Here is a 13,242-nt window from a genome sequence, read left to right as displayed (position 1 = left end):
GCTGTCCTAGGAAAACACCTGTTACAGGTAAGCAACTCTGCTTTCTCTGCGGAGGGGGGTGTTACTAGCGGTGTGCTTCTGGGATTGGTCCTAGGACGGGTTCTTTTCAACATTTTTGTGAGCGACAAAATGGAAGGATTGTCAGGAAAGGTTTGTTTCTTTTTCTGATTATACCAAAATTTGTAATAGGGTGGATGGACAGGAAGGTGCGGAAAACTTGAGGGTTTTAACAAAGCTTGAGGAATGATCTAAGGTCTAGCAGATTGAATGTTAAAAAATGCAGAGTAATGCATTTAGGATGCAAAAACTCAAAGGAAACCTATAGTATTGGAGGTGAAATTCTTCTAAGCACAAAAGAAGGATCTGGGGGTGATTGTATTTGATTATCTTAAAGTGGCCAAACATGCGGATAAAGCGACGGTGAAAGCTAGAAAGATGTTTGGCTGCTTAGGAAGAGGAATGGTCAGCAGCAAAAGGGAGGTGATATTGCCTCTGTATAGGTCCCTGGTGAGATCTCATTTGGAATACTGTGTACAATTTTGGAGACCTCACCTTGAAAAGGATATAATCAGGATGGAGTCTGCCAGAGGATAACTACTAAAATAGTCAGTGGTCTTTGTTCTAAAGCATATGGGATAGACTTAAAGACGTACATATACACCTTGGAGAAAAGGCAAAATAGGGGAGATATGATAGAGACATTCAAATATCTCAAAGGTTTCCATGCACAGGCATTGAGCCTCTTTCAATGGAAAGGAGGCTCTAGAATGAGGGGGTCATGCAATGAGGTTGAAAGAGGGTAGACTCGGGAAATACTTCTTTACAGAGAGGAAGGTGGATGCATGGAACAGCTTCCCAACGGAGGTGGTAGAGACAAAAAAAAAGTATCTGAATTCAAGAAAGCATGGGATAAATACAGGGGAACTTTAAGGAAGTGTTGGGAATTATAATGCCAAATTAATTGGCAGATGGGCAGACAAGATAGGCCATACAGTCTTTTTCTACTGTTGTGTTTCTGTTTCTAAGTCCTCTTCTGGGGCAGATGTCTCAAGGTGTCCTCTCCAGTGTTTACCTCTCCACAGAAATCAGATGGATAGAGAGGTGCATAATAATGTAACAAATTGAAGACATAATAGAACAATTGAGCCATCTAGTCCATGGTCGTAACTGCTGCTCTGTGCAGGTTATCCACATGTTTTATGTTATAACAGTAACAGCCGCTCTATGCAGGTTACCCTCTTGCCTTCTGTTAAGAGTAGTAACTGCCGTTCTTGCCTCTTGCCTTCTAGTAAGAGTAGTAACTGACGCTCTGTGCAGGTTAAACCCATGCCTTCTGTTAAGGTGGTAACTGTCAATCTGGGCAGGCTACCCTCAAGCCTTCTGTTAAGGTTAGTAATTGCCAGAATGCAGGTTACTGTCATGCCTTCTATTAACATAGGATTTGGGCATAGCTGAGATTGAAGACCCATGGTGGGGATTACAGGTCTGCAGATTGTGGACTTGGAGGTGGTCTTGATGAACTTGAGGGTCTGTGGGGGCTTCGCTGTGAGTTCTGATTACCTTGCACTTCAGGGACATGAAGGTTTGGTTCTTGCTGTGCTGAAAGGCTAACAGTGGAACCTGCTTCTTTTTCTAGATTGTTACCATTTGTCCATAAGCACTCACTTAAAAAAACAATGGAAATAGAGGGGCCCTTCTTCCATAGTCTGCCTCTTCTGCCTGGAAGAGCCTTCTTGGGGAATACAATTGGTTAGCGGATTCTGTTTCCTACACTGACTTGTCTAGGTTTCCTGACTGCAGTCCAAGGAGGAGGTAGGGATGGAACCACCAGTTCTGGCCCTCTAGGACATTGTGGGAAGATCTGGGAATCTTGGTCTCTGTTCTGATCTGGGATGAGCCTAACTTACAATGGGCAACGAATTCTGGAAAGGTAATCTTGGGATATGCACATCTTATTTTCAATGCCCTAGGGGTCATCTTAATGTCAGTCAAGGAATGAGAAGCGGTAGGTCTATTCTGCAAGCACATTTTTTACATCAGGCTCTATTGAAGGGCCACAAAGGTTTAGAGACTTCTCTACTTCTTTCATGGTCTCAAGAGAAATAGGAGGAATTTGTTCCATACTGGACTGGAAGCAAGTCCATTGGCTTTGGTGGTGATATCAGCAATGCAATACCAGAAGGATATTTTGCCATACCCTTATCATATAACTGGCTAAGGCTGTAAGCTTTCTGGAGTTCTTCTTAGCTACTTGGCAAGGAGGGCATCTTGGTCCATCTATAGCAGAGCAGTGAGCTAATCTGTGCAAAGTCCTACCGAGAGAGCCATGCAGCCTCTCAAAACATAGTTCCCTGCTTGTAGGATCTGTGTTGGGTGCTCAGCCTTTTCAAGGGCAGTCTGCAACTATCAAAGAGCCTGGTTTATCTGGGAATTCAGTTTGATATGGATTGAGATGTACCTGATAGAGTAGTGACTTCAGAGCTGTGGATATCATATAAGGAATTTTCAGGCACCTGGATAGTGCTGGTGAACTGGGAGTGGATTTCCTTGAGTCAGAACACACACATTTCCTCTTCAGAAAGACTTGCTTTTTCCCTGGAACTTCTAGTATTGCAACCACTTAGTAAAATTACCTCTTCGCTGACTTGTGCCCTGGAGCTTGCATTAGTGGTTGCAAAGTGATGTGGACAAGGGGATGGTTTTAGGGCTATTAGTCTGGACAGTAGTGACCTTGGTTGCGAATCTGCATGGATGTGGGGCTCGCTGTCAGGAGCTCAGTGTTCAGGAGCAGTGGTTTCCTGAAGTGGTAAGCTGATCCATCCATTATCTATATGCTTGAGCGATTCAGTTGGCGCCTTTAGAATTCTCACCCTGGTTTACTGGTTGAACAGGATCAGCAAGGACAGACAACGCCATGGCGTTAGAGGCCATAAAGGGCTCCAGGGTCAGCAGGAGTGCTCGGAGATTTATTGCTGCTGTGAGCAGAACAACATCTGCAGGTTCTTTTGGCTTTTCACTTGACAGGCATGGATAACGATCAAGCAGATTGTCGGCCGTCACACTCTGGATCCAGGGGAATGGTGTCTTTCATCTGAGGCCTTTGGTCTGATTGTTTCCCTATAGGGTCTATCATTCTGGATTGGATGGTGAACAGAATGAATGTAAAGGAACATCTCTTGTGCAGTTGCAGAAGGGTTTCTCTGATAGCTGGCATCAATGCTCTAGCACAGGATTGACTGCAGAAGAGGATGATGTATGTATTCCCTCCTTGGCCCATAATCAGCAGAGTGCTTCCGAAGGCAGCACATCATACAGGTCTCATTCTTCTGTGGCCTCAGTATGGCTTCAGAGACCATGATATGCATCTGTTGGCATTGTTTGGTCGGCAGTCCTCTGTCTTCTGAGATGCGGCTTGCTTTGTCAGGGTGCGATATTTATCAATGCGCCAGATCCATTTGGTCTTATAATCTTGATTTAAAAAAAAAAAAAAAAAGGGGGGGGCTTGGAGGCGCTGAGATTTCTATGTCCATAGTTTACCTCCATATCTGGAGAGTATTACAGGATTGTTGTTCTGAACGTCTGTGTTAAGTCCTGATGCCTCTACTTCTGGATTTTCTGCAAGAGGGTTTGGTGAAGGGATTGACCCTTAATTCTCTGAAAGTATATGTGGTGCTCCTGCTTGCCATTGAGGGCATGTTCGAGCTTAATCCTTCTCCTTGCACCTTGATGTTTCTAGATTCTTGAGGGGTGTTAAACACCTTCAGTCACCACTGCGGCTTCCAGTGCCTCTTTGGGATCTGAATCTAGTATTGATCTTTTTTGTCAGGGCTTACTTTCCTTCCTCTTATGCATATGTCCTTGTGGATTACCTTAAAGATGGTATTCCTGGTTGCGGTCTCTTCAGCACGTTGTATCTTGGAATTAGAGGTGCTCTCTTGTAGGGAGCTATTCCTGACGATTAGTCAGGATAGATTCTGCTTTGAAAGTTGCTTTCCTTTTACCAAAGGTTATTTCGAGGTTTCACATATATCAATCGATTTCATTGCCTTCACTGGATAGGTAGATGGATGAGCGAAATTTGAGCAACTGCACCCCTTAGATGTACAAAAGCATCTTTTGCATTATCTTAAGGTTACCAATGCCTATTGGCAATCTTATTATCCTTCAAGAGGGCATGAAGAAGGAGGCGGCAGTTTCTTGTGCCACAGTGGTATGTTGGAATATGGAAGTAATAATGGTAGCCTATATGGCTTTTGATATACCCTTACCAAGGCAGATTAGGCTTATTCTATGAGAGCATCATTCTACCCATGGTGAGAGCATAGGCTACATCATTGGCAGAATTCCAGTTAATATCTCCATAAGAGATCTGTAGGATGGTGACTTGGTCTTTGCTAACTTTTTCTAGACATTATCGTCTGGATATTAATCTATCATTAAAATCATCCATTGTAGCTGAAGACTGGAGGGTGGTCAATGTAACCCCAATATTTAAAAAGGGCTCTAGGGGCAATTCAGGAAACTATAGACCAGTGCCAGGAAAAATAGTGGAAACTATTCTAAAGATCAAAATCAAAGAGCATATAGAAAGACATGGTTTAATGGAACACAGTCAGCATGGATTTATCCAAGGCAAGTCTTGCCTCACAAATCTGCTTCATTTTTTTGAAGGGGTTAATGAACATGTGGATAAAGGTAAGCAAGTAGATGTAGTTTATTTTGATTTTCAGAAGGCGTTTCACAAAGTCCCTCATGAGAAGCATCTAAGGAAACTAAAAAGTCATGGGATAGGAGGCTGTGTCCTTTCATGGATTACAAATTGGTTGAAAGACAGTAGGATTAAATTAAGAGTAGGATTAAATGGTTAATTTTATCAGTGGAAAAGGGTAAACAGTGGAGTGCCTCTGGAATTTGTACTTGGACTGGTGCTTTTCAATATATTTATAAATGATATATTTATAAATATATTTATAAATGATCTGGAAAGGAATACGAGTGAGGTAATTAAATTTGCAGATGATACAAAATTATTCAGAGTAGTTAAATCACAAGCAGATTGTGATAAATTGCAGGAGGACCTTGTGAGACTGAAAAATTGGGCATCCAAATGGCAGATGAAATTTAATGTGGATAAGTGCAAGGTGATGCACATAGGGAAAAATAACCCATGCTTTAGCCATACAATGTTAGGTTCCATATTAGGAGCTACCACCCAGGAAAAAGATCAAGGCGACATAGTGATACATTGAAATCATCAGCTCAGTATGCTGCAGCAGTCAAAAAAGCAAACAATGTTAGGAATTATTGGGAAGGGAATGGTGTTTAAAATGGAAAATGTCCTGGGGACATGTTAAGTTAGGTTTTATGCTTATTTCAAGGCACACAATAAAAATTATAAATTAAAAAAAAATAAAATGGAAAATGTCATAATGCCTCTGTATCGCTCCATGGTGAGACCGCACCTTGAGTACTGTGTACAATTCTGGTCGCCACATCTCAAAAAAGATATAGTTGCGATGGAGAAGGTACAGAGAAGGAAAGACTAAAGAGGTTAGGACTGTTCAGCTTGGAGAAGAGGCGGCTGAGGGCGAACATGATAGAGGTATTTAAAATCACGAGAGGTCTAGAATGGGTAAATGTGAATCAGTTATTTACTCTTTCAGATAATAGAAGGACCAGGGGCCACTCCATGAAGTTAGCAAGTAGCACATTTAAAACTAATTGGAGAAAATTATTTTTCACTCAATGTACAATTAAGCTCTGGAATTTGTTGCTAGAGGATGTGGTTAGTGCAGCTAGTGTAGCTGGGTTTAAAAAAGGTTTGGATAAGTTCATGAAGGAGAAGTCCATTAACTGCTATTAATTAAGTTGTCTTAGAAAATAGCCACTGCTATTACTGGCATCAGTAGCATTGGATCTACTTAGTGTTTGGGTTCTTGCCAGGTACTTGTAGCCTGATTGGCCACTGCTGGAAACAGGGTGCTGGGCTTGATGGACCCTTGGTCTGACCCAGTATGGCATGTTCTTATGTTATGGCAAAATTGATAGAAGCTCAGGCAGCATCCCACCCTAGGAAGAAGTAGCTTTGGTAAATCCTATTTGTATGAACTGGCCTGACTGGATGAAGAGGAAGGCAAAATTACCTCTTACTGATAATTTCCTTTTTCTGTGATAGGCAGGCCAGTCCATGCTCTTGCCCTATGCTGCCTTGACCTGGTTGAACTTTCAGGCTTTGGAGGCCTGCTGTGATGCTCTGGGTCAGGTATGGGCTTGGTAAGTCTATGCCTCTTTTCCTCAATCAAGGGCTTGCTTGTTTTTCTGGAAGTTAAACAAAATAAATAAAAAATTAGATGTTTAACAGTTGTGCACAGTTAGCTTTTCAAGAATTTTGGCCGGCTGATATTAGTTCAGCAGTATATGAAGATGACAGTAAGTCTGTTGATCTCCTCCTCCATGTACTGGTTGGCATGCATAACGATTCATGTGGACTAGCCTGCCTGTCCTAGAGCAAAGGAAATTATCAGTTAAGAAGTAATTTCAGCATTGAATAATACAGATATCCCAACCAGTGCATAAAAAAATCTGGTGCCAGTCCATCAGTTGTAATAATAAAATAAAGTGCCTTCTAAAAGTCTTCACAGCCTGGTACATTTTTCACAGAAGTACAAATCAAAATGCATTAAAGTGGGGGTTTGTTTCATTGATATACATAACACATTCTGTATTTTTCATTGTGAAAATGACTATAGAATTGTTCTAGAAGTAAATAAAAAAATTTAAAAAAAAAAAAAAATCTTCATTGCACAAGTCTTCACACCCCTTGGTGAAAGCCCCTTTTGCAGAAATCATCTACCAACTTTACACACAGTGAGGAAATGCAATTTTTGTGCATTCTTCTTAACAGAAGAGCTGAAACTCTTTCAGGTTGCTTGGGGATTGTTTGTGGAATGCAGGCTTCAGGTCTTGTCACAAATCTGTTGGATTCAGGTCAGGCTTTGAGTTGGCCATCTGAAGGCATTCACTTTCTTCTGGCTGAGCCACTCCATCATTGTTTTGCTTTGTGCTTTCCCTGCTGAAATGTGAATCTTCTTCCCAGTTCCAGGTCTATGACAGACTGGACCAGGTTTTCCTAGCAGGATTTGCCTGTTCTTTGCACCATCTTTCCCTTGATTGTCACAAGTCTCTCTGTCCCTGCTATGTGAAAAGCATTACCACAACCTAAAACAGGGATGCTGTTAGCAGAGTAATTTGCTTTTGTTGAACACCACACATCGCTTAACACTGAGACCAAAACGTTCCTCTTTGGTTTCAACCACAAAACCTCCTTCTACATGCATGCATGGTCCCCCATCTGTTTCTTTGCATACGCTGTACAGCACACCATATGGTTTTTCTTCTTGCCTCCCATGCAGACCATGTTTGTGGAGTAATATTGAAATGGCTGAGACTGGAGAAAATGTTGACAGTTCAACTGAGACCTCTATAATTCTTTTAAGGTAACCTTAGGCTTCACAGTGAACTTCTGAAACAGTTTCCTTAACACTCAGCTACTGACTTTGAAGGGATGCTCTTATCGCAGCAGTGTCTTGATGATGCAAAATAGTTTCCCCTTTACGGTGATAGATGTGATCGTGCCCCAAGAGATATTCAAAAACTTTGGTTAAATGCTATAAGAAAATTTCAATTTGTATCTTTGAATAATGGAAGCCTGGAGTTCTTTCAGAAGCATCTTGTTCAGCATGTTTTGACCTTTACTTCTGATTCACTTCATGCAACAGAAACAGCTCACTTCTTCATCCAGGAGTATTTGAATCAGCTCAACTTCTGTGACTGAACACAGGTAGGCTCTATTAAACTTATAATGGAACTTGTTAAGGTATATTTTTGAACCAAAGCTAATTTGGTTTGCTATGACATAGGTTATGAATACTTATATAATCAAGACTTTTTGATCTTTTATTCTTAATTGCTTTTGGACTATTTCTATAATTGTTTTCATGAAGAAAGTGTAGAATAGATCAATGAAACAAACTCCTAATTTGATGCAATATGATCTGTATTTTTTCAACAGCAGTATGTGAAAAATGTACAAGGGGCTGAAGACTTTTATGAGTCACTGTTGGTCTTAAAAGAAGAGAGAGATAATACCTCAGACTTAAAAATAGTTTGCCTCAACTTGGGGATAACTGTAGCTTAGTAATACAACAATATCCTGATCATGAAACACTGATATCGCACCATTGTCAATATTGTCTCTGCCCTTATATTGTGTATTTATTAAACATTGTCACCAATCTGCTTCTATCTAATATAAGGTGTCTCATCAGTGACTTTGTCTTGTGCTAATAGGTCGGGATTCTTCCTAAGACCGTCTTGGACAGAGTGGCTGCAGCTGAACATGTTTCTGCTCTTGGCCTTTGCTATCATTGCTGTTTTCACTGTGGTTGTGATGCTGTTGCTGGTTTCACACCTATATTTAGTCTCATGTAATGTCACCACTTGGGAGTTCATGTCCCACCATCGCATCTCTTACCTGAAGCACTGCTCCTCGCAGGAGAGCCCTTTTGATAGGGGCATTGGCAGGAACTTGCACAGCTTCTTCTGCACCTGCCACTCTGTTGCCTGGGAGAAGATTTACTTCCAAGATGGAAATAACTTTGTTTAATCACAGCAAATGGAACCCCAGTCTCTACTGATTTTATTCTCATTGGTGGCAGAAGAAAGGTGTGAATCCCACAGAATTTATAAACTCTTCTGAATACAGCATCAATATTTTGGCCTGGAGCTAAGTTTGGTGCAATGTGACTGTTATAGACTCATCTTCTGGGCTGCGGCTATAGAAGCAATAGCCATGGTTTGTTTTTTTCTTTTTCCTTTTGCTATATGGTTAAAGGGATATTGCTTCGTCCCCTCTGTAATACAGAATAAAAGGTGCTGCAGTAAACCTGGCAAGAATGGTTTGGACACAGCTATAGTCACAAGATATGCTTTGAGAAATATACCATTCTTGACATCACAGGAATTCTTTATGGAAACATGAATACAGGGATACCTCACCTCTGAGTAGAAGAGTTTGAGGTCATAAGCAGACAAATGTGATGTTACAAGTTGTAAGTCATCTACCTTATAAATGGGCTCTGACCGACGGCCCGCAAATGCGCAGTAGAGAGCAGCTCTACCGCGCATGTGCGGGCCAGCACGTTGGTCAGAGCCGTGCGTAAAAAAATAAAAAAAAAATGGCGGCGGCGGTGGCGGTAGCGGGCGGCGTAGCGGGCGGCGTAGCAGCAGCGGCGTGGCGGTAGCGGGCGGCGGGCGGCGACAGCGGGCGGCGGCGTAGCGGCCAGTAGCGAGGGAGGGGAGGGACGGACTGAGTGGGAGGGAGGGACGGAGAGAGAGAGTGGGGGGGAGGGACTAGAGTGGGAGGGACGGAGAGAGAGAATGGGTGGGGAGTGAGTGAGGGGGGGACTGAGGGAGAGGGAGGTGAGTGGGACTGAGTTAGTGAGAGGGGGGGAGGGAGAGTGGGACTGAGTGAGTGAGAGGGGGAGGGAGAGTGGGACTGAGTGAAAGGGAGAGGGGGACTGAGGGGAGGGAGGGAGTGGGACTGAGTGAGAGGGAGTGAGGGACTGAGAGAGAGAGAGAGGGAGGGAGTGAGTGAGACTGAGTGGGAGGGAGGGAGGAGTGGGTGAGGGGAGGGGGGGAGGAGGTGGTGAAGAGTGAGGGGAGAGAGAATGAGGGGGAGGTGAGAGACAGAGGGATGTAGCCCGTTTTAACGGGCTTAACGGCTTGTTTATATATAAAGCTGAGGAAAAAAGCAGCAGTGGACAAACTTTGTAAAGGTCAATAAAAGAGTCTAATCTAGTTAGAATAAGGTGAGATCTTTTTATATTTATCTTATTGCCAAGCACAACAAAATGCCACACAAGATGGGTGGTGTCATCTGATAGCACCAAGTCAGGTTGTTTTTCTCTGAAAGCCCAGAAAATTCAACTTTGCTTTCTGAGCATACGCATGCCTTCCCATGCTAGAGTCCCATCAGTCTATTTTCATCCGCCACAGCAAACGGTTGGAAATATTCTCTCACTGTCTCCGCTATTTCTCAGGATGTCTACAAAAAAGAAAGGAAAAATTCCATTCAAAAAACATCAGTGTGGACACAAAATGTCCATAATAGATTTACATTCCCTTTGCCTGGGGACCAGATCATGAGTGTTCAACCTATAGCCCTGTTGAAGTATGTCCCGAAGATGCTAATTTACTGAGAACTCTGACTCAAATATGAGCACCCAACTCATCGAAAGAGACCAAATCAAATACTGGTTCAAAAACAACTCCAGGCTAGGGACGCCAAAAGTCGTAACAGCGCCAAAAAGCATAGGTATGCGTATGCCTAAGAGGCACAATGCTGAGCTAAGTCAAAACCAGAAACCATCCACGCAAAACAGGCACAGTACAGATTCGGAGCTGAAACAGAGCCAAGAAGCAGCAGAGCAAAAAAACACATTAAGGAACCATCAGCACAAAAACATCGGTGCGGAGAATCATGAGCACTGAACCATCAGCGCAGAGAATTACTGGTGTGTGAAAAATGTTCCAACTCAGAGCCAAAACCAAGGCGCTAACGTACATGCATACCATCTTCATTGTTGAGGTCTTCCTTAGAGCCTGTTCAGGTAGGAAGAAAGCATACAAGAAAGACAAAACAGCAGAAACATTAAGAAATATGTCTTCACCTCCTACACTGGAGCCCCAAACAAAGTCAACAAAAATTATTAATCCAGAAATTCTACCACAGCACCTGCATAAGAATGTCACTCGTTAGTACATTGATCATGGGCAGACTTCATAAACACATAAATGAAGTGAGAGCACCTACAGTCAAAACTTACATCCTTTCATTTTAAGAGAGAGGAGAAGAGAAGCAGAAATCTAAAACTACTTCATTTATACAAACTATATCTGACAATTCATAGAGTTCCAATGGATCCATTATAATAGAATCAGATATACCATCACCAGATCCGCCATCGGACTTGACGCCAGAACAACCCAGGAGTTTAACACCATCAGAAGACTCCACATACCCAAATGTATTGCAAAAGATGTCAGAGACAATACCATTCAGGTCAGAAGAGGACACAGAAGATATAACTTAAATTGCAAGAGCTGGTAAGATTAACCTATCCACTGAAACAATACAAAGCACAACCAATGCATGATGTGCTAATGAAAGTCCAAATTAAAATCTGGAAGACACCTTTCTCACAGGACAAGCAGGATGGTAGTCCTCACATATGGGTGACATCACAGGATGGAGCCCAATCACTGAACACTTCTGTCAAAGTTTCCAGAACTTTGACTGGCCCCTACTGGGCATGCCCAGCATGGCACTAACCCTACAGCCAGCAGGGGTCCCCCTTCAGTCTTCTTTTTTTCCGCGCAGCAGTAGCCACGCGGTTAAGGAGCTCTGCAGAGATTCCCGACAGGAATTTTCCTCACGGAATTACTAAAAATTAATTTACCCCACAGGGATCCCTCCTTCAACTTTTTCAAGCTGCGGTACTCTGGTAAGTTTTTTACCCATTTTCTGTTGATTACCATCGAGTTTGGCCCTCGCGGCCTACAATTTTTTCATGGCCATGGCGTCAGGGTTCCGCGGTGCCCGGACTGTAATCACACCATGTCCATCACAAACCCTCACAAAGTCTGTGTAATGTGTCTCGGAAGTGAGCACAATGTCCTAACCTGTACCAAATGTGCCCTTAAGACACCAAAAGGTTGCAAGGCTACAATGGAGAAGATGGAGCTCAAACCCAGACGCCGTCCATTGCATCGACGTCGTCAGAACCGGCACCGTCAACTTCGCGCCAGCATCGACTTCCGGCCGCTTACTGTCCGGCATCGATGACTTCTTGGCCTTTGTCACCCTCTACTCCCCCTCAGGATCGAGGGGATCGTAGAGATAAACCTTCTCACCGGCATCAAGAGTCTCGGACCATCGAGGGAGTAAAATCATCGACCTCGCCATCATCCGAGCCGCCGAAGAAACCCTGTCCAGAAAAGGCACTGACCTTTTCGGCGACTGGGTCACCAAGGCAACCCTCACCTGACAGGGTATCGGGAGCCGCGACTCCGCCTTTAACGGTGGTCCATCCGGCTATGCCTCTGCCTCCTTCTTCTGTTCTGGAGCCAGGGCTGCTTGTTCCAGGTCTCTGAGAAGAACTGGACCGGATGGTTCAGGAGGCCATCGACAAGGCGATGCATCAACTCCAGGTTCCTCCAGCACCGACACTGGTACCGATTGCTGAACCGACCACTGACCCGATTCCAGGAGCGTTGGCACCGCTGCTCTCGAGGATGGAAGCGCTTATGGCCGCTTTTCCACCGATGGACCCTGGGTCACCGATGGCTCCGGTGCCCTCCCAGCTTGTGTTGTCATCTGGAGGAGAAACACCGTTCCGCCGATGCCTCAGCCGTCGGTGCCACCGATCCACCCATCGGTGCCAACGCGTCCATCAGCACCATCGAGCCATCCATCGATGCCTACACCAGTGCCTTCGATGCCTTCATCGGTGCCTCCAGTTATTCCTTAGAGTCCTTCGGAACCTTGACCAGGGCCTTCAGGTATCCCACCGTCCCGTCCTCCTCTACTCCCTAGAGGAGCAGGTGCTGATCCCTACGACACCTGGACTGATTATTCTTCACCAGACACCGATGATTTGCCTTCGCCACCTTCACCTACTGAAATTAGAAAGCGTTCTCCTCCAGAGGACCTTTCCTTCATAAATTTTGTGAAGGAGATGTCTGCATTGGTACCCTTCCAATTGCAGACTGAACAAGATGACAGGCATCAAATGATGGAGCTGTTACAATTCCTGGATGCTTCAAAGGAAATAACCTCCATCCCTATCCACCAGGTTCTTCTAGATCTCCTCAAAAAGAACTGGGAACATCCTGGCTCTGTGGCTCCAGTCCACAGGAAAGCTGACACCACCTATCTAATTCAGTCAGCTCCAGGTTTTTGCAAACCTCAATTGGATCACCAATCTGTGGTTGTCGAATCTGCCGAGAAAAGAGCAAGGAGAGCAAAACCTCACACTTCCTTTCCCACAGGCAAGGAACAGAAATTTCGAGATGCCTTTGGTGACCGTGTCTTCCAGTGATCAATGTTCATCTCTAGAATTGCCTCTTATCTATATGACCCAATGTAATAGGGTCTTATTTAAGCAGATACAAGATTTAACA

The 13,242-nt window shown here is 43.8% G+C and overlaps 1 protein-coding gene across 1 annotated transcript in view; it reads left to right on the top strand.

The window, feature by feature from the left end:
• Positions 1–9,116, top strand: part of ZDHHC12 (zinc finger DHHC-type containing 12) — a 92,272-nt gene extending 83,156 nt beyond the window's left edge. The window contains exon 5 of the mRNA XM_029613333.1: positions 8,350–9,116. Within this exon, the coding sequence (XP_029469193.1) occupies positions 8,350–8,665 (316 nt within the window). The 3' untranslated portion in view covers positions 8,666–9,116. The remainder of the gene's footprint in view (positions 1–8,349) is intronic.
• The last annotated feature ends 4,126 nt before the right edge of the window (positions 9,117–13,242 follow it).

Source organism: Rhinatrema bivittatum, chromosome 8, assembly GCF_901001135.1.
Source record: "Rhinatrema bivittatum chromosome 8, aRhiBiv1.1, whole genome shotgun sequence".
NCBI lineage: Eukaryota > Metazoa > Chordata > Amphibia > Gymnophiona > Rhinatrematidae > Rhinatrema > Rhinatrema bivittatum.
The sequence above is the reverse complement of the archived record's forward strand: the minus strand, read 5'-3'. Positions and strand labels throughout refer to the sequence as shown.